Source organism: Hippocampus comes, unplaced genomic scaffold, assembly GCF_001891065.2.
Source record: "Hippocampus comes isolate QL1 unplaced genomic scaffold, H_comes_QL1_v1.1 scaffold226, whole genome shotgun sequence".
NCBI classification, from domain to species: domain Eukaryota; kingdom Metazoa; phylum Chordata; class Actinopteri; order Syngnathiformes; family Syngnathidae; genus Hippocampus; species Hippocampus comes.
The window spans coordinates 146,049-173,227 of NW_017805477.1; the positions used below are offsets into that span (position 1 = coordinate 146,049).

Consider the following 27,179-nt stretch of genomic DNA (forward strand, 5'->3'; position numbering starts at 1 on the left):
GGCGCGCTTTAACACAAGCGGCCGTTCCAGACCGCAGTGTTTGCTCTGGCCATCAATTAGGCGGCGAGGGCCAAGTATTAAACAACATGTCAGGGTCAGGACCTCGGTAATGCACACAGGCGGCCACAGCTGTCCAAATACTTCACAAGAGAAAGGACAAGAGAATAAAGTTCCTTTCTGACAATCTGTCAAAAGGACGACGACGCAGCGACTCAAAGTTTTAGAGCTGACAATTGTTTTGCGTGACGAGAACACCTCAGACTTTTCTGAACGGGGACATACATTCTGGTCTACAATCGCGCCGTTCTATGTCCACTTCAATTCGGCAGTCATTATCTTTGGCCGTCCGTCCTGGTGCACTCGTGATCACGTGACGTGGCTGCAGAGTTTTTACAGTATATAGTACAAACTTTTTTTATTATCCTTTGGGCTGTGCAAAATGGGTTGATTGGCGCTCATCCGCGCTCACCAACTGCTATCCTCTTCTCTAACGCGACATGACCCTTGACCGGATAAAGGAAGGAAACTAGTATCCCACGTTTTAGTTGCGCCCTCTGGTGGCGACAGTAATCACAACGTGACAATTTAGCAATGTGGCAAAACAAGCCCCCCCGGTCTCCCCTACCTGTTTTGAAGGTTTACCTTTCAAAGGAAAAAAAAAAACGTTTCAAAACTAGTTTTCAGTTAAAATGTGAGAAAATTCAACGAAGCATAAAACCAGGGTATCTAAAGAGGGAAAACTATCCGACCGAATAACTCCATTACAGTCGGCGGGCAAGCAGATTCCTTGGACCTGAGGTCATAGCAAACCTCTGAGGCAGGAGAAGGATGGTGAGAGGACAAATGGAAAAAAGACTGAATGTCGGCGTGTGGGGGAGCGACCAAACTCCTCCTTTCAATCTTCGCTCTTTGTGCAATTTTTCTGCTCGCGGCAGCTTTAGCAACCTAATTTGAAGGAATAGGTCACGGCCGCCTCGTGGGTGCCAAAAAGCAGCGCCTTGCACCTCCAAGCTGTAATTTCTCTGCGCCAGGCAGTGCGGCCACACACGTGAAATGTTGAGACTGCGCAGCCCTTACATCAACACTGTTTGGAGTGTTGCGTGCACATTGACTCCGAGTAGCCTGAGCATACGAGCAAACACAAAGACACGTGCGTGCGCATCTCGCCTGCAGTCTGCTCTTGTCACCTTCAAATTTGCAACTCTCAATAAACCTTGCCGCGTGCCATCTGTTAAAATGCAAGCAAGAGTTTTGTCCACACGACACATCACTGCTCTCCACTTGGTCTTATCCGAAGACACAAACAAACATGGCAGTCAATGCTTGTATGACTCTCTTGATCAAGCAATTCAATGGTTTTTAATTGGAACCATTTGCTCAAGAACAGATTGATGGTTGCAATCAAGTTCTTTTGGGTTTTTGTTTTAAACACAGCAGATCACACAAAATGTTGTGAACCATCTTATTTGTTGTTTAGTGACACGTATTTCCCATGTTGAACAGTTCAAACTTGGCCACAGTCTGGAACGACCTTCATGAAGATAATTAAAGCTTGTCAACTACAAAGTCCAACCTCAGAGTCTTTGAGGAAGCAGATGTAGCCGTCTTTGAGTTGAGTCTGGACTCAATTTCTTCAACTCTAGATGTACTAAATTACACTTCTTCTCCCAATGTTACAGGCGAGGAAACTCTCAAGTGTTTCTCTGTTTGGTTAGCATCAGCGAAGACGAATCCAATTGGAGAATATCGGTTCGGAATGAAAAAAGAAACCGATGACACGGACCTCGTGTCAAACATTTGCTTAGGTGAAATTTGGACCACGGGGAAAACAAACAAGAATGCAGGATCACAATCGCTCCAAAAAAATCAAAACATGACAAGAGCAACATTCATTTTCAAATAAAAATGGGTCTCACAAAAATGAAGATGTAATTGTTGGAGAATAATGTGTTATAAACAATGAACCGGCTGTATGCGATTGTGCAAATACTTGCGTACATTCCTGAGAAAGAACAAGCGAAAGTGCAATCGTCTCTTGTTGGGAGTTTCAACAAACATCAAATAATCTTACCCAGTCAATATCAAGACAACAGCTGCTGATTTCAGACTGGTTTTCCTTGTTTTTTCGTTTTTTTATGCCTTCATAAAATACGGCGGTCTCAGGTTGCAACATGCGCTGAATGAACTCAAGGCAAATGTGCTCATTCAAGACCAAGATGCTCAGACAAACGCCACGGGATTCCCACTGGGAGTGTAAATTGGCCTCAAACTCAAAGATTGAGGCTCTCTGAGACAAACTGAGTCCGTGTTGATGGGGTCAGTCGGTCTTACACACACACACACACACACACAGACACACACACACATATATCCCTATCTTATCAAAAAGAGCATCAATCCATCAGCTGCAGAAAGATGCAACTATTACAAGACGATTCAATTGCAGGCAACCTGCTGTAGTGACTTATTCTCCGAGAAAAAGAAAATCGATGCCATCAGCTGGAAAACGATTTCACTTCTTCTGGCTGCTCAGAGTAGTCAATTTATCACAAAGCGGGTCAACAGATGGCCATGTAGTGCACACAATTGACCATGCGTGCTTATGACAGACAAAAGCAAACAAAAAAAAAATCAATCATCAAACCTATTATTTTAGATACGTGCAGAACCTGAAGGTAAGTGGGTGCAAGGTAAACTATTTTTAACCACAGCGTACATACAGGTGGAGAACAGAACAAAACAGTCGAGCAAAGCAGCAACTTGATCAATGTACACGACCAGTCAAAAGATGGTACAGTACTCCCTTTCAAATGAAAAACCATCTCCACATTTTTTATATGAATGTTACAAGCTAGTAGTTGTTAGCTAATAAACCCCCGGTACTCACCTTTCGAGTCCCATTCAGTGACGACGGAAGAAAATGTCTTTCTTTGAGCTTTTCACAGCGAGGGGAGGCATGCCAAAACACGTATACTCGAAGAATGCGCAACAAAAAACGATGATCCTCACTCTTGTTAGTTTACATGCTGCTATTTGCTTCGCTCATCCTTTTCGTTACTGACTCATCTTTGACTCCGCGTGATGAATAAACTTCACACTGATTTACATCCAGCTGTGGACTGTACCAACCACATTGAGAAAAGGGGTGTACAAAGCGAGTTTGTGCGGCGACCGCGTTCAGTTCAGAGAATGGTCAAAATGATCGTTCGACTTCGAAGAGACTATCAAAGGTAAACAAAAGTCACGTGCGTCATTTCATAATAAACACTTGGAAAGGAAATATAACACCGCAACCGTTGGTGGTTGGTATGTTCGAAGATTGCTCGAGCCCCGCCCCCCCCGCAGTACTTCTTTTGTCTGTCGACTTTTGTTTTTTCTTTGCTGTTTCCTACGTGAACGTTACTCTTCCAAAACGACTTTGAGGTGCTTATATAAAGAATATTCACCCAATTCAAACTGAGCTTGATTTGGGAAATTGGATAAAAAGCCCACCATTCGAATGAGGGCAATTTAATGATGATCAAAGGCAAGTAAATACATAAAATAAAATAAACAAACAAGCAAACCATTTCTAACTTTTAACTTAATATGCACTTAAATAAAACCCAATGTTGCATCGGGTTTTCAAAACAAATATAGCCTAAACAAATGTGGCATCAACATTGTGTAAAACCTTTTGGCACGAATGTGGCACCAATTTTTTTTTTTTTTTAATGATAGTTGGAGTGAGTTTTTCATTTCTAGTTTTGCTTGAATTTCTGTATTTCATTGTTGCGGTGACTCATGGTGCTAAGCAGAAAGAGCACATGACTAGTTTTCAAGTGTCTTCTGGTTGTTCTAATAAGGTTGGAGTGAAGGTAATCCAGGTCAATCCCAAATATGGCACAGATCACTTCCTCGACATCTCCAGAGTCTTGCGGGGGTGTCTTCTGCTTATTTATGTGCTGCTGCTCTCGTTCTGCTTATTGTTATATATTTTTTTTTAATTTCAAAAGTTTTGTCTTCTGTGACTTCTTTTTCACAATGCCTCCTGTTGTAGATAAAACGAGGTCAATATTTGAATCGGCGAGGCATGCAAGAAAAGAGATAGGCTTGTTAATGTTTAACCCAAAATGACACACAAACATGTTACACAATTAAAGTGTAACTACTTCACTAAAATAGGCCGACTACTTAAGGAAAAGTAGAAAAGTTAGTCGCAGATCTCTCTGATTTGAAAGATACTGCAATGATCTCCAGCTGCTGGAACATGTGAGTCATTGGAGCAGCTAGTTCCAAACCATTATGAATTAAGCTAAACCAGAGGTACGTAATGCGAAGTGCCGGTACCGCGACCAACATTCATGAGAACATCCTTACTTGTGCACACGCACTCACAAAGATATATGGAGCGTACAAACTTACAAGAATTCATGCATGTATAAATCATGCACACATGGAAAGGAATGCTGGATAACCAAACCCCAGATGACCACCGCCCACACACACACACACACACACACACACACACACACACACACGCACACACACACGCACACACACACACTGAACAGACACACATGGATAGATGGATGGGTATTGTATTGGGTAGGGAGGCCCATTCCTATGTCAAAATAAGTTAGATTTCCAGTTCTACGGTTGTCTTTACAATTTCCCTCATTGCTATCACTTTTAGGTTGTCGTGTTGGTATCTCAAACACATACACACACGCGTGCGCACACACACACGTACACACAACCCGAAAAAGCAATACACTTTTACTTTCATGCACAGTCAGTTACAGTTTTGACTTGGTGACATCTCGTGATTGTTTGATAGTTGATTGTTTGATTAAAGAGGGTCCGCCGTGTCGTGTCCATCAAAACAAATGTATTTTTCTTTTGTTCAAGTGAGGCTTACCCTGTGTGAGTGGGGTTGGCACCGTGACCTGAACCCCATCGAGACTGCACAGGTGACCGCGGGGATCCAGGGTAACTACACCGCCTGAGGGGGGGAAGGAGATTAGTAAACATCACAAGAGCGCGTACCAGTAAATAGAAAATGTTTTTACGAAGCATGAAGACATGATTCTCTTTGAACTGCAGTGGTACTGACAACAGGGAAAAATGAATCCGATTTGTCTGAATAGTTCTAGTCCAATTCCGCCCGCTCATTCAACTAATTATCCGATTTTCCTCCTGTTTGTAATTTTGTCTGGAATATTTTAAGATGCCCAAGAGTTAGGAGTCATTCAAGGAAAGAAAACTGACCTTCATTGAAGATGAGGCAGTGTTCGGCTTGGATTCCAGGACCCTGGATGGTGATATCTTGAGGAATTGGGGCATCTTCTCGCCCTATGCGGGTCACGCCTTGAATATGAAGAATTAATTAATCCGTTTGAAAAACCCCCCGCTCATCTGCAATAATATAGATTCTGTCTGCAAATTCCTGGAAAGCATACATCAGGAAGTGTATATAGATTCTGTTTTTACGATGGGTGGATGAAAATACTGTACTTTATGATGCAGACAAACACAGATACGCACTGTAGAGGGCAGTAGACACCCCAAAACTCAAAAGTACTCGACTTGGTAATTATCCACTGCTCTATTTCAAGCTTGTAATTGCTCGATGCTATGACTCATTGTCGCCATCAGCTGTTCCAAAAGAACTTTCGACCCAAAAACCAAAAAGACATTTTTTTTTTCTTTTTCACCACGTAGGGAATCAGTGCTGTGAAGAACTAAGCTGCATGCATCAAAATGTAGAACGCAACAAATTCGAGGAAGTGATTCTACCGTATGACATTCCCTTGCGCGTTACCTTCTTTGAGTGGCAGCAAGGTAATGGCCACACTTAGTCTGCCGCTACCCAGGCTAACCAGATGAGGGGTGGCCGTTTGGACCTTGAGACCCTTCCCTGTGTCAATCAGATCCAGGGGTGCCGACTGCAAACATTTACAATTGCAAAAGTAAATTGCACAATCCAGTCAATAGACTGGATTGTGTTGACAGGCACTGTGGTGACATCATCACACCGAGTGAGGACATTTGAACCCTTTGAGACCAAAGATCATTGACAAATAATTCTACAAGAACAAAGTTAAAAGAGTAAAACAAATACGAAATCAAGGGCAGGGTGTCAAGCGGTGATAAAAGAAATTTAGACGCAAAGCAAAGACACCTTGACACCATGTGGACCTTTAGACACCAAGTAAGGGCATTTGGCATTTTCAAGCGCATGAATCAAATCACCTTGTGCTCATCTGGAGGAATCTGATCCGACTCTGGTTGTGACATCATCTCAGAGTCCTGCAACAGAGATTGAGATCAGGTCAGACGAGGTCAAAATACGCACATTTTGCTTCAAAGGGTACAACGGAAGGCCGCAGTCATACATCGGTAGCCGTGATAAACAGGCAACAGAAGAGTCACCTCTTTAGCCAAATGATATCGAGGGATCAGAAGAAATGATGATGCCAAAAAGGAGCACAAATATACAGTGTGTGTGTGTGTGTGTTTGTGTACACACAGTGTGGGCAGAGCTGCGAATAATGTTCTTGCAACTTCATGGTTAGGAGAATTACTTCTGTTGAAATTTTGCTCTTAATATCGAGTTTGTGGAATTGAAATTGGAGATCAGATTTAAAGATCAGATGATTCGAGCAGGGAAAAAAATCGTCCTCTTTTGTTTGAATGCGCTTCTTACGACATGCAATCCCACAATTAGACCTTTGATAAACGACATGATTTAGAGGCAAGTGGGTTTTTTTCTTCTTCTTCTGCAACGGTTTCACGAGCACGGCGGATCACCGTCTCAGGAAAGGCAAATCAAAGTCGCCTCCAGACCACTTCCCCGAATTCATTGCCAACTTCCTCACTGAGGTTGTTTCCTACGCTGCTTGAACACCCTCCTCGTTGCCTTTTCGCACACACAAACCCATTCGCCCTCCGGGCCCGTTTGTATAAGATATAAACATCCACAGATAAAGTCACGCATCGGCTCCTTTTGTTGAAATGAAGATTACTGGCTTCACATCCCACTTTGCTTCCAGTCCCTGTAGCCAAAGCAAACGGTGGAAGATCTCACGTCCGCTGCATTTACAAGCACACGAGTCAAGTAACAACATTCTTAAGGCAGACCTCTTCAGGAATGAAAGCATGCTTCCTTCTCCTTTTGTTCTTTTCATCTTCCTTCATCCTTCACAAAACGTTTTCTTTGTTGTTGCACCAGGTGAACTCCCAACTGCGGGCAGGCGCAGACACGTTTGCTGCACTCTTGTTCTGCTCTAGTTGAGTCCGGGCACTGTGGTGTGCCAAAGCAGAGCCTCACATCCTGATACTTTCTTTCATCCCAAAACTATACACTGGAGGCTTTCCAAGCGTCTGGCTCACATGCCAAAAGGACTAAAACTGATCGGGTCGAAACTTTTTGGCTCCAACTGCAAATTTTAGGTGACAATGCGCTCTTACAGTGTGATGGCAGAGGACCGAAAAAGCAGGGAGGCAGGAGAAGCAGGGTGCACTGAACAAAATATATTCACAAAAAACACTTACAGTCAATAATGCCAAGCTCTGACAAATCCAATAGCTCCTGCACAACCAACGATCAAACGATTGTCTTGCATTATTGTCAATTTAGTCATCCCGGGCAGCAAGGACAGCAACGTTTGAGCCGCTGCCGTAGGCTTTCTCTGGATATAAGACTACGCATAAGGGAGCTTGTAAAACAGCTGTGCTTTGCATACTCAGCTGGCACATAAGAGAAACGCTTTTGAGTGAAAGTCTTCCAAGGGGAAAACCACTTAAGAGCAAAACAAGCACGCGCATAAATATACATTGAGCTCACAAACAAACGCGCGCACACACACACACACACACACACAAGAGTCTTGACTTTGCCATTCGAAACCGTATTTATTTCCTTCATGATCCAGTCCGTCGCTGTACTGGTCACGTTGACATACTGTTGTGCGCTTTATCAAGCCAGCGAAATGAACGACAGCATTTTATCTCGCTTGCCTTTCTTGATCCTTCCGTTTCTCCCAAGCCCCCCCCCACCCCCCTTGCATTCCAGCATCACCCTCTCCTCCTCCCACCTGACAAAGCCGTCATTGTATCACAGATACTGTGTAATATGGAGTCCCTCTCCCAGCGACTCCCGTGGCGCAAAAGGGTCTTCTCGCCCTTCCTCACCGTCACAGCCCACTCCGTTTCGTTCCCAACATGACCGGGATCGATTGAGAACAGAAAATAAGGTTCTCAAGCAGTCATAAAAAACCCGTGTTGATTTCTTTCATTGTGCCGGATGTGTTTTGGCGAAAAAGTTTGTCCACATTTGTTTTCCGAACTCAAAGCATACATTTGCTCGGTTATAAAAAAAAAAAAAAAAAACTCAAACAACCTCTGCCCTGAAACTCAGCATCCTCACAGGAAAGAAAGTTCTTTGTTGACTCGGAGGATAAGGAAATGTCGCTTTTGGATTGAAAGGCATCGGTGTGGGGTGTCTCCGCAAAGACCGCGCGGCGCTTGAGTCCCACATGCGGGGTTGAAAACGGGGGATATGACAACGAGACGACAAGGGCCTAAGTATTGTTATTTCGAACCCAAATCTGTTACATGGTGTCAGTCAAATGTGGCAATGGAGCCAAAGCGCTGGATTCCACGGAGACAAGCGCAGGACATAGCGTGGGAGACGAGCAGAACACCGAAATGGATATGACGACAATAAAATGGACTAATGGGAGCACAATTGCTTTCGCAAGGTGAAACTTTGACTTGAATTCGCAAGCCTTTTAGAGCAGAATCCAACCATCTGGTAGTCATTTCATATTTTGTTTTTTCGTTCTAACTACAACGACGATCCCGCATGCTTTTCTTCCTCCATTCCGCCAGAGTGACTACTGCGTGCATTAAAGGTTTGTAGGTACTTCATTAGGCCTGTCTGTACGTCAAGGGACAATTTCAGAATACAGACACAGCAAATCACCGCGGTACGTATTTTATCTACGGTCCATGCTTCCGATGTGCACTTAACATAAAGCAGATGTTTTCTATCTGTCATGCAACCGACCATAAAATTACAGACAGGACCATCTCCTCCTCGATCAAGTCTGCGACAACTTTTTTGGGTCACCGATTCAAACTACAGGTCCAGGACGAAGCCAAATAATCACTCGAATCAAACGAAGCAGCAACACAGGCAGCCGAGGTCTCAAAATGGCAAAGGTCAGTGGCAGTTCTGAGCAAATGTGCAAATACGGTTCCTTGTCCAACCTAACCTTATGGTATGTTCATAAAAATCGCGGATACGGCCCAATAGCTTTGCTGTAGTCACTGATGATGTTACAGAAGAGGTTTTGTATCCTTAGACAATGTTGTAAGCCACGTTCATCTTCTATAACTTGTTACGTTGGATATATTTGGTTTTGCTTGCATTCCTCTGCGTGAGAATCACGCCGCTCAATTTGTGATCAGCCTTAAACACCCAACTTGGGTGCAAATGTTGTCAATTCCTGAGCTGATTGCGGAAAGAAAATAGACGTGTGTACGAAAAAGGCACCGACCATGATTAAAGCTGGACAGGCCACTTCCGTCATCATGCAGAACAGAATCCAGCCGCTCGATGATCCAGATTCAACTTTGCGGATCCCCCAAAACTCCCGCAGCAATTATAGTCCTTTCCTTGACAGCAGAAACATTCCCTTTGTAGCATGGGCGACCTGTAAAAGACTTTCCATCCTAATTCATGCTTACACACACAACCGCAATGACACACACAGGCTCGCACGGCAAATATACACACACAAAAAAAACAAAAAAAAACAGGCAGCCTCGGCCGGCCAATTGCGACGTGTAGAGGAATGTGACAGCAGCTGGAAGTCAAGCTGGAGAAGGACTGGAACAAGGGGAGGGAATCTGAGCCCTCTCTCTCTCTCTTTCTCTCTCTCTCTCTCTCTCTCTCTCTCTCTCACGCTCTCTCCTGCTATCACACATACACTCAAACACCCCACACAAACTCAGTCTTTCAAACACACTGCATGAGGACACACACAGCCTCCGCATAATAGGCAGGTGCTAACAGAGCACCTCAACTTGACCCCTCTCTCCTTCCTGCTGAAAGAGAGAAGCTCGATGAATTATTAGGCTGGTGAGAAAAGAAGTGAAGGACATAGAAGAGGAGTCGACCTTTTTCTTAGCTCACAAAAGTGATAAGAGGCTTAGAGGCCTTTCTAGGATAGTCATATTTCAAGGAAAATGAAGTATTTTATATGGCCAAAATGTTACATTTCAGGTTTGGTTAGGATGACCTCAATGGCCAACAAAAAAAAAAAAAACTCCCCACATATCATATGGCAACATTGCACTCCTGCTCACATGCAAAGTCGACTGTCCGATTATAATTGCATCGCTAAAATGCCAAAGAAATGAAATAAGAAGAGGATCCAAACATCACAGCATTTTATAGCAAGTCCCACGCATGATGCGACTGCACTGAAAAAAACGGTGTGTGGAATGCGCTCAATTGTATTTAGTTGAGTGGTTGCACAAAATAAAATCATCTGGATCCAGATGGTCGACTGATGAGCACGTCCGCCTCACAGTGCAGTGGTCATGGGTTCGATTCCGAGCTCCAGCCTTCTCTAGATTGATTGATGTCAACTCCGCTATTACTCGTCGTTTCTTTGGATCGTGGCATTTTGTTGCAGCTTTGGGAAATCTTTTGATCGATCTTTTCATAATGCGCCACGATTTGCAATGGGAGACGGGTCTGGACTGCTGCCAGGCCAGTCATTTTGCCAAACAGGTTCTCTTTAAGTCCTTTTTTTATGTTTGTTTGAACTCAGCTTTGAAAATGAACTCAGCTTTCCCAAAAATGTGATTAACGGATAAGCATTTTGCTTGGCAAATATGACATTTTGTACATAAGTGGTCGCATTAGCAACGTGAAAGTCAGATGCACTCTCTGATTTGATGTGTACAAACAACAAAAAAAAGAGAATGGTTCAAGCAGCTCCAGGCAAAATACTTAGATCGGACAGCTATGCAATAACAGAGCTGCCACTCAGAGCAAGGAGTCTTGAGGGATTTATCACATGCTGACTTTTCGAGGAACCAAGATTTCTCCCACAGGTAAACGGTTAGCGTCTTTGCAAACGCTAGCCTATGAACACCATCTGAAAAATCTCAAGCATGTCTTGTCATGTCTAGACTTCGTTCATCCGGTTCTATATCTGAGCTCCCGTGTTTTATTTGGCACCCATTTAAAGGATGACTTTGAAAACAACGTGAGTCATTCGGGAACACGACAATCCTCAGAAGTCAGGAGTGCAGGAGTGTGTTTAGGCTGCAGCTCAACTGAAGCGTTTGACACGTTCTCGAGGGCCAAAAATGATAAGCGTCGTATTTCCCATTCCATTCTTTATTGTTTGGAAAGTAGAATAACTTGGAGGTCAACCAGCATCACAGATGAAATCGTTCGATGGAAAGGTACGTAGCTTTGTGTTCAACTTTGGAGCCTCCACTCTATTTCTACAGCACGGCACACTAAAGCGGAAGCTTTTTGAAACATGGGAAATTGGCAGCCACTGTCCATTGGTTGGAAAGAAATGAAGAGTGCGCAAGGGCCAACGCAAACAACAGAGGAATGCGCAGCATCAATCCACGCTGCTCCTCTTTGCGTTCCCACTTGCCTGTTGCGGAATGCGGAATGACTCCACAATTAAAATGCCGTGCTGGTGACTTGGGATGACAGCGCTCGGCTGCACGCGGCTTGGGCACGAACCACCGCAACCGCAAGCGATGGACAATAGCCTGTCGCCGGCGGTATCAGTGGGCACACCTGTTTCCAGTTGTCGTCATCTCGCTTTGCGCTCTTGTTCAGACAACAGCAAGTTGTTGAGGCCGATGACAATGTTGGCAAAGTCGGTGAGTTCCACAAAGTCAGAGGTAATGATGTTGACCCCGCCCGACCCTGGCCTCTGGACCTCCACCCAGGACATGATGGATGGGAGGTTTCTGGTTCAAAGAAAAAGAGGCATTCAATGAGTGCAAATAACGCTGATTTCACAAGGTGAATGAGTAAAAATCTGCTGAAAATATCTCCTCCTTCCGCAGCCACGCACGCACACACACACACACACACACGCACACCTACAGCACGGCACACTAAAGCGGAAGCTTTTTGAAACATGGGAAATTGGCAGCCACTGTCCATTGGTTGGAAAGAAATGAAGAGTGCGCAAGGGCCAACGCAAACAACAGAGGAATGCGCAGCATCAATCAACGCTGCTCCTCTTTGCGTTCCCACTTGCCTGTTGCGGAATGCGGAATGACTCCACAATTAAAATGCCGTGCTGGTGACTTGGGATGACAGCGCTCGGCTGCACGCGGCTTGGGCACGAACCACCGCAACCGCAAGCGATGGACAATAGCCTGTCGCCGGCGGTATCAGTGGGCACACCTGTTTCCAGTTGTCGTCATCTCGCTTTGCGCTCTTGTTCAGACAACAGCAAGTTGTTGAGGCCGATGACAATGTTGGCAAAGTCGGTGAGTTCCACAAAGTCAGAGGTAATGATGTTGACCCCGCCCGACCCTGGCCTCTGGACCTCCACCCAGGACATGATGGATGGGAGGTTTCTGGTTCAAAGAAAAAGAGGCATTCAATGAGTGCAAATAACGCTGATTTCACAAGGTGAATGAGTAAAAATCTGCTGAAAATATCTCCTCCTTCCGCAGCCACGCACACACACACACACAAACACACACACTCACGCACAGGGACTGCTGCAAGTCAGACGCCCTTTACTCTCAAATATGTGGCGGGCAGAACAAAACCAGGAAGTCAGTGTGTTTGTCTAAAGGCGATAAAGAATCCTGTTTCCTCAAAGGTGCCAAATTAGAACTCCGCTCCCACCAGAGCATCCGTTCATGGTGTCATTCCTTCACCGTGACTGGCTTTTCCTTTAAAATGTCAACACAAGAAGGTTATGAGCTCCAACCCGAGTCCCTCCATTTATGAAAATCTAAATCGATTGAAAAAAATTGCTCGACTGCCTGTTATTGGCCATATAATTATGAGCTCCAACCCGTTTTCATGAGTCCCTCCATTTCTGAAAATATAAATCGATTGAAAAAAAATTGCTCGACTGCCTGTTATTGGCCATATAGGACGACATTATCTGTCCCTTTCACTCCAAAATACATCCTCGCCTGCCTGCGAGTTCGTGTGATCTGGTTCGCACGCAGAGCAGCTTCCTCGTCCACATCGCTCGGGGAACAACCTCTCTTGTCCAAATGGCTTCATCTTTGGAAGTGGTGCATGCCCACGAGCTGCGCGTTTTGCTGTGTGTCTCGTCAATTTGTTCCTATTGCTTTCTGTATACTGCTTCTTCTTTTTCAAAACCAAACATACCATCTTGGTCTGTCTCTGTGCGGCCCGGCGCCAAATGGGCTGCGGGCCGGTGGTTGGGGACCTCCGCATGAAATCGCTTACCTTTCAACCAAGTAATTCCGTAGCCCCCAAAGCAGACCCCTGGCCACGGTGTTGACCCGGGGCGTGAGGATCGCCTGGGACACATGGAATGACCCCTGCTTGGCTCTTTGCTTCAGGGTGCTTTCCAGGAACTAGGCGAAAAATGCTTTGTTGGATACAACCCCGAGCAAATTCACATTCAGAAAGATGCTTTTTCTGCTCGCTGACCCACTCGTTCCAAGCAGACGGCCGCCCCGCACTGACTCTCGAGTCTGCTCGAGGTTTCTTCCCAACAAGGAGTTTTTCCTCGCCTCTGTCGCCCAGTGCTTGCGCACGTAAGGGGTGGGGGCGGGGGTCACTTTTAACAAGTAAGGAGTGCGGTCCTCATGTGCAAAGTGCCCTGAGGAAACTCCTTCTTGTGATTTGGAGCCACATAAATGATATTCAAGAGGAAGCAAATGTTTGCCAAAGAGAAATGAACACGAGTCACTCGTGAGTCGTGGCCTGCACCAGAAAAGGAGATTTTGCAAAGAAAACAGCAAACTGGAATGCCAAACCTCTCCGGTATTGTTGAACCGGCAGTCTTCCTTGATGTTTTTCGTCAGCTTTTTCCATCATTTACTTTGTTTGGAATCAAGCTTTCTTTAGTTTGGAGTCAGAGTTTCAACAACCTCGACTTGAAGTGAAGTCACGTATGCTATCGGGAGTTTTCACATGACTGATTCACGCACGTAAACTGAGCCACCTTTGATGTGTGTACACACAACACATTCTTACTGATACGTAAAGGTGATGTCATTTAAAAATTCATCCTGAAATGTTGTCTTCAACCAAAGTTGATTTCAGGTGAAGAATCGTATTTGTTGAATAAACGATGAGACACTTGAAAGCACTTACCCGAATGAGCTTGCTGGGTTCGGTGGTGTTTGCCCACGGCGCGGGGATCTTGTCGCCGGGCCACATGACGGGGACGCCCCGAGCTGACGGATGATGGTAGAAAACCATGACCTGCGGGAGGCGGGGAGCATGTTTCGAGCTTAGGGGACCCGCTGTCACATCCAAGCAAAAGTCGAGCGCAAAGTGTGCCTTAACTCGGATCACGGGTGACATTTTCTTTCTCAGAATCTGAAAACGCCCTGGGTCCAAAAGGTGCAAAAAATGTATATTTTATAAAAAAATCTGCCAATGCTTAGTATTGTACGAGGCTCTTCTTTCCTTTTGCTTGTCCTCCTTGCCCACCCAATCAGACTCAGAAACGACACGTGCAAAATGCAATGAGTTGAATCTTCAGGGATGACCTGCAATGAAACCACCCGTGGAAACTGCGACGAGAGGAGAAATATCCAGGGCAGACTGGACGATAAAATACGTGCTAATGGGATGACAGCAGCCTGCTGCGGGGATTAGCCGTCCGCAGGTGACACACTTGGACATGGAGGGGGATATCATGCTCTTGCAACAGTGGTGGGAGGGCGGGGCCGGCAAGGCCTTCTCTTCTTGCCTAAACACTATCAGAAGCGGTGAACTCCAAACTACGTTTGAATATTTCTTCGAATTTCAGGCTCTACTGGCTGCCGCGTCAATTTAATCTGCCCAGGGCCTCCCGATTTAGCCATGCTGGCAAATTGGCACATTTTAACCATTGGCAAAGGAATTTTTCCTTCAACCAATCATTTTTCAAATTAGAAAAAGTCGTGAGAGCCGAAGCGTATCTACATGTGGCAAAGCTGCATATTGCTACGCTGCACTCTTGTATTGTAAGATAAGATAAGATAAGATAAGATAAGATATCCTTTATTTGTCCCACACTGGGGAAATTTGTAATTGTAATTTACGATGTCTAGTTTTCAGTGACAAACATGGGCGCCAGTGTGTGAAACTTTGTACACTCCACATAATGTTTGAGGAACTGGTAAACGTGTTGAAGTACTGATGCATGCCTTGAGGGCCTGACCTGGTATTTGTTTTTCCAGAGGTAGTCCAGAGTGACGGTCTCCACTTCGCAGTCCTTACACAGCTTACTGCCAAACACTTCCTGCAGCATTTTGATGAGGTATTCGTGGTGTGCCGAGCCCATCGCGTAGTAGTGGTTGAAGTCCAAGAAGATAACCTGTTTCCAACATCAATGAGTTGACCTGTTGGGGGCGCCGCGAAGCACGAGGATACTTTTTTGAAGCTGGTGCTCCGCAGAAAAATGCAAACGTCACCTCTTTCCTGTGCCCGCACAAGAAGGAGTTGATTTCAATGAGGCCGTCTCTCACCTGTGAGAGCACAGGAGAACATTCCATGACTCATACAGCGTGATAATAAAAAAAAGGTCATCTGGCATCAGCTGGAAGCAAACAGAGCTTTCTAAATGGAAAACACAATTTAAGAATACATCTTCGGATCTCTTGCGTGTCGCCTTTCTCCTTTGCTCACCTTGTGTCCAAACAGACCATGGATGAAGAAAATCTCAAGCCCCGGCTGGCCCGGCTTCGAAGAGACCCTGAGATCAAAGTAGCGGATACCTGCATCCAGTTGCTCCTTAAACGTCAGGTTCTGTGGAAATATAGCAGAGCGTGAAATGAGGGCAATCCCGCTCCCGTTACCCAAAATGAAGGCTTGAAATCTGGAATGCGCACCTCAGCAGAGCGTGAAATGAGGGCAATCCCTCTCCCAAAATGAAGGCTTGAAATCTGGAATGCGCACCTACCTGCGTCATGGACCACTTCACCATCACCTTCTTGGCTAAAACGCTAAACATGGTAGCCAGGTACTTGACGTAGATCTTTTGATCGGGACCGACGGGAGCGTGCGCATCCACCCAGTAGGTGAAGGAGTCATGAGAGCCTGGAGGAGAGAAAAACAAGAGCCGAAGATGAGGGAAAGACGAGAGCAGGAATGAGGACGGAATCGAACCCCGCACGTCTGCACGGTGAGGCAAACATGCTAACCAGTCGACACCGTCCGCCTAAGAATCAACCGGTATTTTGGTTCACTTCTTGAGTGACAGAAAGGGGGAGACATTTTAGAGGCATCTCACCAGCTAGTGCAAGCGAACCTCATGTTTTGGCGAGCGAATGACATGTGCACGGTCTGTGAATGGCTCACCTGGAACGGCAAGGTGTTTGAGTGGCACGACCCAAAGTTTGGGGGGCAGCGAGCCCATCCAGTCGGCGTTGGCATTTCCGATTCCAGCAGGTCGAGTCCTCATGCCTGCTCAGTCCCCAAAACAAGAAAGCCCCCTTCAGGAAACCGCTCTGCGGTGGAGGTGCGAATCGTGGAACGCGTCCCCTGTGGCCCTCGGCAGTTGAACGGGACTCGAGAACATCGTGCAAACGTGGGCGCCAATTTTGCCTTGCTCCTGACTGGACACTGGAGCAAGTTGTGCTTTTGTCTGACCGTGCGGCACACGGCAGTGGTGGAGCGCGCTAACGACCTGAGTAATCTTCTTAGGAAGACATTGCACTCATTATCCCCTGACACCCAGCTGTCTCGTATCCCACGACATAGAGACCACCCCGAGGCAGGACAAATCATGTGCCTGGAGAGTTGACAATCTCGCTTTCTTTCTTTCTTTCTTTCTTTCTTTCTTTCTTTCTTTCTTTCTTAGGAAGACATTGCACTCATTATCCCCTGACACCCAGCTGTCTCCTATCCCACGACTAGAGACCACGACAACTCAAGTGCCTGGAGAGTTGACAGTCTCGCTCTCTTTCTTTCTTTCTTTCTTTCTTTGCATGGTGTCATTAAATTGCCCCCAAGAGCGTTTAGGTGTTCAACCGTATTCATTTATTCGAGCTCCGGCGCGATGCATTTCAACAAAATGAAGTGGGCCCGCTGACGTTTCAAGAGCCTGGATGATATGATGGCGCCTTGCAAGCTGCTTCCGCTTGCACGCGGCGCCCTCTCGTGGTCAAGAGTACTCACTGCCAACACTCATTTTCTTGTGGACAATTTTTGTCAAACTTTGACATTTGTCACTTGTCGGTAAATTGAATGTCAAAACAAAATGGTGCAGGAGATGGCTACAAATCTATCTGTCTACAAATATAATTATGTCGTCATGCCACTGAACATTGTCAAAACTACAAGTCCCACTGTGCATTGCATTGTTATGCGGGAGGTATAAACCAGCGTCGCATTCGTGTGTGTGTTACCATGGACACCACACACACGCCCACACGATGTCACGCGTACGCGCACACACGCGCGCACACACAAACACACACACACACACACACACACACACACACACACACACACACACACACACACGCACACGCACACGCACACACCACACACACACACGCACGCACGCACGCACACGGACACACGGACACACACGCACAAAGGTCTTATCGCAAGTGCTAGACGCACCGTGAATTGTATGGAAAGAAAGGAGCAGGAGCAGACAACAAGCAGGAAATAAAAACGGTGAGTTTAGTTTGTGGGAGGTGGACTAATATTTGCACCACCATGAGTTCCTTATTTTCCTCTGCTACACCCCAATGGACTTTTAAGGTCATCTTAGAAGCAGAATGGTTAAGGTGAACGCCTGCGGGTGAAGGTTTTGGTTTCATCTGCGACCTGTCGAAGTACAGTAAGTTTGTTTTGTTGAGTTTTGTCTTATGTCGGAATTGGCCGCCGTTGCTTTTCCATGTGCGTTGTTCAATTGTCCAATTGACCTTGATTAGCTCTCCTTCATGTCACGGAACAGGGCTGCATCTTAATTCCCTTGAAATCCGCCTAACAACGGGTTGCCATATGGGAGCGCCGAGTGCAGGCCATCTGTCCTCTGGCCGCCCTTCCCGCTTAGTCACGGTGTTGAAACATTCAAAATGACTGTAAAAGACAAGAACACCCATATACAGTGGGCCGATGAGTCGTAATTCATGAGGTCGCAGTCCCACGTGAAAAAATACGTGGAATTGGTATATGAGCAGAGTTGCGGTTTGGTGAGGAAATAAATCAGTATTAGGAATAAGTCATCACGGCGCCGTGTCAATGTTTGCATTTCTGCTGGCCCCGAGATTTTGACTCATCCAAATTGTGGCCTTTTTTTCACCTAACGCTATTTATTACCATCAGATTTATTTTTTATCTTCTTGTAGGCCTTAGATGACAGCTTTAGTTGGATGACTTGATGCCATTTACTCGTAATCTTACAACTCCTTTCTCTTCAGTGGACCTACCATTAGATAAGCGCAACGCTTTCTTAGCTCAATTCATGTTGAGACCAAATATCCTTTCAGTTAGAACTTGCATTGTGAGACTGGAGTTGACCTTCCTTTCGAAATTGAGTCGATGAAACTCATGGACATTGCAGTCGCGGCTTCGCACCGGAATAGCCGGACATCGAAAAGAGTGAAATGCTGTAAACATGGCGCTGATGTAACATCCTATTTCCATCCCCGTCGGCCTAATCTGCTGAGAGCTCGCCACGTCACCTGCTTTAGGTGCGCATGTCCTGGTGTGACACATACCGCACCGTTGTCACTGGGACAAACCAAAGAGGCAGTCTTTGCAACTTTCTACAACAAAAACAAATCAAATTGGGCGATTTACTGTTGAATAGTTGTTGAGAACTCTATTTCTGATTCATCCATGCAGGTTTGCTAGCCGCTGGTGACATCCCATCCCTCGAGATGACTTTTGAACCACAAGAATCACAACGCTTTGCCTCATTTCAACAAATTCCCTGGAAAAGTACACATAGATGAACTCTCCTGGAAGAAGAAGCGAAGAAAGGGGAACCCCCCCCCCCCCCCCCCCCACCCCCACCGACCCCCCCCCCCCCCCCACACACACACACACACACACACACACACAATTCAATGACCTGAGAGCGTTTTTGATCAGCGGATGAAACCAGCGTGAGAAACGATGAACCGCTACACCACCTTAAAGCAGCTGGGTGACGGCACTTACGGCAGCGTGCTGATGGGGAGAAGCAATGAATCTGGAGAACTTGTTGCGATTAAAAGGTAAGGCTGACGATAAGTTTCGTACAAGACTTAGCTTTCGATCGCCACCATTAACGTGTCCAACTCCAAAGAAATCCTGAGGGAAGGTAAAAACAAACGACTTGAGATCAAGTGGTTGCAAAAGTGTGCACACCCTTCTTTTTCCATTATCATTACATTCTATGCCAAGGACGTTTTTTTCCCATGTTTTCTTTTGTTGTTTTTTTTTTTTTAAATCCGAGCATTCAATCCTGCAGGTATGTCTTGAATGCATTTTTAAAAATTTCTTCACGTTGTAGGGTAAATGAGGGTCATAAAATGGCTGACACTGAATGGGTGAAAGATGTGACTGTGTTAGAAACAAAAAAATGAAGCTGTCAAATTTAAATTGATGTGTAATGAGATTCAGCCACGAGCGGCCACCGCTTAAAATGAGTCCCTTTAACTGCAGATAAAGTTTAGCTGTGCCGGAAGGCTTTTCCCGACTCTCTTTGTCTCAAGTGATTTTAGCCCATCACCCAGGGTAACAACAACGCTTGTCTATTCTTTGTTTCAACGAGTGGTGTGGCTGCAGGCTTCAATAATACATCAGCTACCCAACGGTGTGTCCACAGCTTGATTGTTTGGTTACCATGTAAGACAATACATTTATCGTGGTGAAAGGGAGAGAAAGTAGATGGAGGGGGGTGGGGGGGGTGTCAGGTGGCTAACCCGGTGGAAAAGGAAGCCTGAAAACGGCAGGCACCCATCACCGACCTACTCTGCAAGAAGCATGAGATGATGATATTCTTTTGCGCCAACGGGAGGTGTCCGGCTGAGGGGCTTTTTGTGCAAAGAGGGGTGCCAAACACAGCCTCTGGCCTGAAGTTTGAATGGGACAGTCAGACCATGAAATCAGATGTGGATCGAATATTTTGGCTCATTCGTTGAGCTATACGAGAGGACCAAAATATGCATCACACCTCTTGGTGCGATGTACTGTCCAACCTTAACACCAAAGACTTTGTTCCGAGCATTTTTTTTTTTTTTTTTACAGAATGAAAAGGAAGTTTTATTCGTGGGAGGAATGTATGAACCTAAGAGAGGTGAAGGTAAGGTTGGTTTTAAGTTTGGTGTAATCTGCTAGTTTTTCATTTCATACAACCACATCCAACATGATTGATTGTTATTTCCTTTTCAGCATTATTTGTCAGGGAAAAAAAAAAATACAAATAGGAAATGCATTCAGATTTGACGGATGCCCGAGTGCTTACACTCATTCTTTAACCTGGGTGCCCGACTATCAATAACTATGATGAAGAACAGCCCGATACGACCTGTACGTGACATTAGAAACGCTGCTTTTCATTTGTCAGTCGCTGAAGAAGCTGAACCATGCCAATGTCGTGAAGTTAAAGGAAGTCATCAGGGAGAACGATCATCTGTACTTTGTTTTTGAATACATGAAGGAGAACCTCTATCAGCTCATGAAGGACAGGTAAGGAAATAGACAACCGCAAATGGCGGGAGGACGCACGGTGCAGTCTCACTACAATGGCTCTTATTGGCTGCACATAATCACCACATTTGAATTGTATGATTCCAGACTAAGCGTACTCCACGAGCGGTCTGACTCACGGGGATTCTTTCCATTTTCTGTTTACAGAAGGAAATTATTCCCCGAATCAGTGATAAGAAACATAAGCTTTCAGATATTACAAGGCCTGTCATTTATTCACAAACATGGTAGGTGTATTGCGGTTCCACATGAGTGGCCTCACGCTGCAAGATTCCCCCTTGCTGAATAAATGGGCAATCCATCCATGGAATTTGGACTTTCACTCGTTGAAATCATTTCGAAATTGATCACTGGGTGGAATCTTGCGGTTGATGAAGTCACCGCCGCCGCTTGGATTTACATACCTCTTTCCTATTTCTGCTAAACTAGTCGGTGGGTCCTTTTGACAGACTAGCCGCAATAACAAAAACAAACAAACAAAAACAACAATACAAGTGTACAAATAGTACGTTCTGGGTCATGTTTCCACATATCTAGTTTGCATATCCCTTTCTTGACGCTGGACTCTGTTTCATGTCTTGTTTTTCTTCCTTTTTCTGTCTTTGGCCTCGTGTTAGAGAGAATAAGATGTTCTCAGAGAATGAACTTAGGAACATCATGTTTCAAGTGTTAGCTGGCTTGGCTTTTGTACATAAGCATGGTGAGTAGCCCTACTCTTTTGTTCAACAGCTTGGCTTAGGATCTACGGGCAGTGGAACATCCAAAGTTGAACGCCCCAAGACATTTGAAATCCCACCACAAGTTTCTGGAAAATATCGAATCAAATAGAACAAACAAAGCTTTCCATTCACACCACGTGAAAGACTATGATGATGATGATGATGAAATCGAATCAAATAGAACAAACAAAGATTTCCATACACACCACGTGAAAGACTATGATGATGATGATGATGACCACAGAACCAGAGGGAGCAAATCCGATCCATACAATGAATTCAATCTAATTTCTCGACCCCAATGACTTTCACTGAGCAGATGCTTCCTTGTGTGGTTCTTCAAATTGTCTTCAAAGTGTACCGTTTGAATTTCATGACAGCCTTTCAACTCTGATTCATCTTGAGGTGACAGGCAACACCGTTAAAACTTTCGAGTTGATCAAGCTTGGTGGAAATTTGAGACTGTGGCTGACTTTCGAGGTTCCACTTCAGGAAATGGCAGATGTGTCATGTGTTTTTGGACATGTTTACGCTTTCAAGCAAGAAAGGGCTGGACAAAACAAAGAGCAATTTATAGCCGCGCTTAGCTTTTGCATTGTCCGGCACGTGGATCGCCAGCACAGACGTTTGGGTTTTTTTTTGTCCAGGTCTCTTTGCTCGTGTCAGTACCTCCAACAAGTTTTGCTACGATTACAGAATGTAAAATGTGGATTCCAGGTTTCTTCCACCGAGACATGAAGCCAGAAAATCTCTTGTGCATGGGCCCAGAGCTGGTCAAAATAGCAGATTTTGGACTGGCTCGGGAGATCCGCTCCAAGCCTCCCTATACTGACTACGTGTCGACAAGATGGTGAGAGCTCCCGCTTGTTGTCAATCAGTGCTCCTCTCTCGTTTTTATCGGAGACGGTTTTCCCTGCCTAGGTACCGAGCACCGGAGGTTCTGCTCAGGTCATCTACTTACAGCTCTCCGGTTGACTTGTGGGCTGTAGGATGCATCATGGCCGAACTCTACACACTCAGGCCTCTTTTCCCGGGGAACAGTGAAGTGGACGAGATTTTCAAGATCTGCCAAGTCCTGGGCACTGTGAAGAAGGTGAGACAAAGGAGAGAGAGAAGAATATGTACGCTTTAATGGACAGCGAACCCTCGTTTTTTCTTTCTCGCTGGAGTTACGTTCTAAAAACAGCCCGCGATCAACATGAACCACTTTCTTGCCCTTCAATGCAATCCTCAAATGTAGCAGCAGGGGGCACAATAACCTGACTAAATGTGGAGTCTTTCGCACATCATATACGTTGTCATTTTACCATCATGTAGAAAGAGATCATTTTAATTTTACCATGAACTTGGAATCACGACAGTTAGAGTTATTGATTTATTTTTACAATGATCAATAGTGCAACCAAAAGATCAAAACCTGTTTTTGTTGCAAACGTAAATTTGGCAATCAAGATGCAGAGCACAAAGAAAAAAAAAAAGCCGTGAAAGGCGAACCGTGTGATCACTTTGCAATTAAAAAAATAAAGTAATCAATACTGTAGCATGGCTTCCACCATGGGCAGTGATTAATTCCTACTCAATGCTTTATTGACTAAATCAATACTGTAGCATGGCTTCCACCACGGGCAGTGATTAATTCCTACTCAATGCTTTATTGACATCGACCCAACATCTGCGTACCGCAAAGTCAGTCCGGAGAGGCTCCGGTCAGGACCTTGAACACGATAACCATGGAGGAAGATGGCCAAATGGACTGCAAGGCATTTTATTGTCTTTTTCATTAGCTGGATTGGCCTGAGGGCTACAAACTGGCTTCAGCCATGAACTTTCGCTTCCCTCAATGTGTGCCGACGCCACTGAAGACGCTCGTCCCCAATGCTAGCAGAGAGGCCATTAGCCTGATGAAGGACCTGCTGCAGTGGGATCCCAAAAAACGACCCACCGCTGTCCAGGTAAACACACCGGCATCCCAAAAGCACACCTTCATGTTAGGGCTCAGGATGACATTTGGTCACGTGAGCATGATTGTGCCAACAACCTCGCTGGAATCTGGATCTGTGTCCTCTCCGTCTAGGCCCTGCGATACCCGTATTTCCAGGTCGGACAGGTCTTGGGTCCTCGTCCTCACAGCCAAGAGGCCAAGAAGATCCAGGCCCGACAAATAATTCAGAAGCCGGCCTCAGAGATGGACCCCGAGCAGTCCTGTTCTCGGGCCAAAGCTACCCAGCAGCCTCTGCAGCAAATCTGCCGACCTCAAGCTGTGAGTAAACCCGGCGGCATCACCCACGCAATGAGCCGCTTTCAACTCGAATGATACTCTCTGAAAAATGCATTCACCCCTGGAATGCTCCTCGACTTGCCCTTTTGACTCCTTCACTGAATATGCACACCTCCCGTACGTGTCACTGTCTTCAGAAAGCAGCATCGGTGGGCAACGAAAACAACCTTGGTCCAGGTGGAGCGGGCGCGGTGAAGAACGGGAGACGCCGCTGGGGCCAGGCGGCTGTCAAGACATCAGACAGCTCGGATGATCCCGATCCATCAGGCACGGTCGCTTCTCACTCCAAGAAGCCCAGTTTGGGCAACTCGGAGGAGGAGAGGAACTCAAATCAACTTTGGCCGCGGTATGCGCTATCAAGCTTCATCACAGATTGGAGAGCTATGATGGATTTGGCAGGAGTGATACAATTTTCTTTTTTTAATGGCGCAGGGCCAGGGATCATCAGCCTCTGTATTCCTTCAGGACAATTACAAAACTACCTCACAATATTAAGGTTGGTCCAGTGGAGCCCAATCTCCCAGGATCTGCGGCGCGCCAGCATTACCTCAGCCAATCCAGATACCTGCCTGGTAAGACCGCAACACTACCAATCACGCTACGGTCTCAGGTGGCATTTTACTCCATCGCAGACGTTTGTTTTTCAAGGTTTGATCGGCAAGACTCAGGCAACGTCAGGAGAAAAGGCGCTGAGCGGCATGACGTTACGGGACTTGTGGGAGAACTCTTCCGACACCGTAAACAAGACTTTTGTTCCCATGGGAGCGGGATTCGCCGTCAACAGAGCCAACCCAGGTGAGAAGTCATCGTGACAAACGAAGTTCCGTGATGTCCATCGGCACCATCACCTGCTTTTTCTTTGCGCCAACAACTTTCGGTTAAAAAAGGATGTCGCAGGGAGGGAAAGGCTCATGTTTTAGGTTGAGCAACTTGGGGCTCACTGATTCCGGGTTTGTACAGCAGTAGCGACATCTGTGATTTGGCGTGTTGTGCAAAAATACCGCTTGGGGCCTTGACACTTTATCCTTGTTGGATGGTCATTCGTCTGTGTGTGCGATCCATGCGATTGGCTAGCGACCGCTTGAGGGTGTACCCCGCCTTCTGCCCCAAGACAGCTGGGATAGGCTCGAGCACACCCGCGACCCTCGTGAGGATAAACGGATTCGAAGACGGATGGGTGGATGATTGTTGCGTAGCGTCAGGTGGTTCACATTACCCACTCAGCATCAATCGCAGCCCGGTCAATCCCGGAGACCCGACAGATTCTGCCGCTGATATGGAAAATGTGCAAAAGATGTTTGATTTTGTTGCTTTAAAAATCATTCCAAGAGAGCCAGATTTGGGATTGTAAGTGGCCTCATTTGCGGATTTCTGTCAGTGCACCCCATTAGCCCCTTGATTACAAAGAGGCCCTAAATGCTAATGATGCAGCTAATGTCTTCCCGGCTGTGGTAACAAGGGCCTATGAAGAAGTGGTGTGATCAGGGGGAAGCCCAAGTGTCTGCGACTTTCGAGATCTCGCCAATTCATTTGGAATGGAGACAAAACACACGACAAAATAGCTCCCTACTGTGCCTGCTCCTTCCCGGCCTTTCTTGTGCTCACCTCGTCTCTCCATCCCATTGCTTATTCATAAGATAAGATAAGTGTTCCTTAAATGGCTCCCAACTGCTACCCCCCCCATTGGCTCATTTGTCCCGCTCAAACACCCAAACACAGCAGTGTTTGTTTGGCTTTCTCACCTGATGCATCTTTTTATTCGGGGTCTTTGAGATCAACTCAGTAGTTCACCCACGGCTCCTGTTCACAAAGATGCCTTTGTTTCAGTGAAACTGTTCAATCTCTCATTCGTTTTTCTTTCTCTTAAACAGCACTTCATGTATTTGTCCTTCACTCTACCTTTTGATGTGGGACTAGAAGCCTCGAAATCTGTGGATTGTAGAGGTCAGAGCATCCAAAGCAGAGTTACGACCCAGTTCCACTCTTAACGCTGCCTACCGACGTATGGTAGTCCGTTCAAATTTGGCACTGATTGGAACATTTGCTCAGGAGTTGTTCAGCTCAGTCACTGAAAATGGTTGCTCACGTGAAAAAAAATGCCATTTTCAGGGCATTGGTTATTTGACGATTGTCACCACAATGCCCACAGAATTTCTTTGCGGTCTACGAAACTGGCGTTGGGTCTTCATATGCCTCGGTGGAAATGAAATGCAGCCGGGTTGGGCTCAGCCAAAGCGAACCGGATTAAATTCAGAGCATGCCTGAACTATTTCAAAGCATCTTGGATGGAATATTCTTGCAAACTCTTGGTGGGCAGGGGGGGATTCTCGGCTTGGTGTCATGGACAGCCTCCCTTGTTTTCCACCTTCCTTTTAAGGGAACTTTGTGACCACCAAGTATAACCTGTCCGCTGCTTACATCCCTTCGCTACAAAAGAAAGAGGTCGGCGCCGTGGGACAGAGGATCCAGCTAGCTCCTTTAGCAAGCCATCACACAGGTAAACACTCCTGTCGGGCGACTTTGGCCAAAGGACTAAAGATCGGCTGTGTGTGGGCCCCGCCAGCTGATCCTCGCCGGAGAAACTGTCCTCCTTTGTCTTGTCCCAAACTTTCTGTTTCGGAACGCGTGGCTGCAGATGTGAAACTCACTTGCACTCTTTCCCCTCATCCATCTTTCTTCCAGTCAATCCTTCCTCTTCTCCCAAAATTAAAAAAGACCGAGCAAAATGTTCAAAACCAAAGTCCATCTCCTCTTTAAGTGAAACCAATGAAGGTATTGTGGTTTTGACAGCAGCTCGTCCTGCGATTCCGTTGGACGGCCTCCGATGCGTTAAAACACCGATTGGCTTCTTCTTTCAGATTACGAGGCTTGGAAGACGAGGACAGACAGAAATCAGGTGGTGAAAGGGAGCAACTACTCTGCTCTGGGGAAGACTTCGGGGAACCACATGACCAGAGCTCCCGCCGTCCAGCCGGTCCACGGCAGGGTGGACTGGACTTCCAAGTATGGTGGAAATCGGTAGTTGGGGGCAGGAGGTGATTCGTCTTCCGCGGGTTGTCGGCCAAATTGCTGAAAAATAAGCAGTCAGAAGAAGCTTGAATGCGATCCCCTCCCCCCGCCTCCCAAATGGCCGGCAAGAGCCAATTCTCTGCCCTATGTATGAGGTTTTACATGTAGCTTCTAGCACACGCGCTATTTCATATGCTGGATTTATGTATGAACTATTTGAGGGCTGGACGGATGTCTACACGCGTGGCTGGCTGGATAGATTGATGTTTCGACT

The 27,179-nt window shown here is 46.0% G+C and overlaps 3 protein-coding genes across 11 annotated transcripts in view; 1 reads left to right on the forward strand and 2 right to left on the reverse strand.

The window, feature by feature from the left end:
- phldb2b (pleckstrin homology-like domain, family B, member 2b) overlaps positions 1 to 19,268 on the reverse strand; it is a 35,754-nt gene extending 16,486 nt beyond the window's left edge. For 3 of the 5 annotated variants that reach the window (XM_019875550.1, XM_019875549.1, XM_019875547.1), the window contains exons 1-5: positions 9,546 to 9,883; positions 6,235 to 6,291; positions 5,804 to 5,927; positions 5,251 to 5,349; positions 4,901 to 4,984 (exon numbers count right to left, since the gene is read on the reverse strand). In XM_019875550.1, the coding sequence (XP_019731109.1) occupies positions 4,901 to 4,984; positions 5,251 to 5,349; positions 5,804 to 5,927; positions 6,235 to 6,291; positions 9,546 to 9,581 (400 nt within the window). In that variant the 5' untranslated portion in view covers positions 9,582 to 9,883. Of the gene's footprint in view, positions 1 to 2,887; positions 3,096 to 4,900; positions 4,985 to 5,250; positions 5,350 to 5,803; positions 5,928 to 6,234; positions 6,292 to 9,545; positions 9,884 to 13,393; positions 13,397 to 19,246 lie in introns of those variants that run through there. The other 2 variants (XM_019875548.1, XM_019875551.1) reach the window with 2 other exon arrangements.
- plcxd2 (phosphatidylinositol-specific phospholipase C, X domain containing 2) lies at positions 11,490 to 22,650 on the reverse strand. 2 transcript variants are annotated; one of them, XM_019875558.1, is made up of 9 exons: positions 22,580 to 22,650; positions 16,149 to 16,285; positions 15,875 to 15,994; positions 15,661 to 15,714; positions 15,408 to 15,563; positions 14,351 to 14,461; positions 13,475 to 13,605; positions 12,133 to 12,618; positions 11,490 to 11,511 (listed from the first exon to the last, which is right to left on the reverse strand). In XM_019875558.1, exons 2-8 carry the CDS (start codon positions 16,197 to 16,199, stop codon positions 12,459 to 12,461), a joined length of 783 nt encoding a protein of 260 aa, XP_019731117.1. In that variant the 5' UTR covers positions 16,200 to 16,285; positions 22,580 to 22,650; the 3' UTR covers positions 11,490 to 11,511; positions 12,133 to 12,458. The 2 variants fall into 2 exon arrangements, with proteins under 2 accessions (XP_019731117.1, XP_019731116.1); XM_019875557.1 differs by lacking the exon at positions 22,580 to 22,650 and adding an exon at positions 16,547 to 17,009.
- Positions 19,248 to 27,046, forward strand: mak (male germ cell-associated kinase). Of its 4 annotated transcripts, none has more exons than XM_019875554.1 (14): positions 19,248 to 19,422; positions 20,438 to 20,492; positions 20,757 to 20,878; positions 21,047 to 21,126; positions 22,336 to 22,468; positions 22,540 to 22,711; positions 23,403 to 23,570; positions 23,693 to 23,878; positions 24,034 to 24,242; positions 24,329 to 24,468; positions 24,545 to 24,691; positions 26,274 to 26,393; positions 26,579 to 26,668; positions 26,755 to 27,046. In XM_019875554.1, the coding sequence occupies exons 1-14, from the start codon at positions 19,322 to 19,324 to the stop codon at positions 26,916 to 26,918; spliced, it is 1,887 nt and encodes a 628-aa protein (XP_019731113.1). In that variant the 5' UTR covers positions 19,248 to 19,321; the 3' UTR covers positions 26,919 to 27,046. The 4 variants fall into 4 exon arrangements, with proteins under 4 accessions (XP_019731113.1, XP_019731112.1, XP_019731115.1 ...); XM_019875553.1 differs by lacking the exon at positions 21,047 to 21,126 and adding an exon at positions 21,517 to 21,599; XM_019875556.1 differs by lacking the exon at positions 26,579 to 26,668.
- The last annotated feature ends 133 nt before the right edge of the window (positions 27,047 to 27,179 follow it).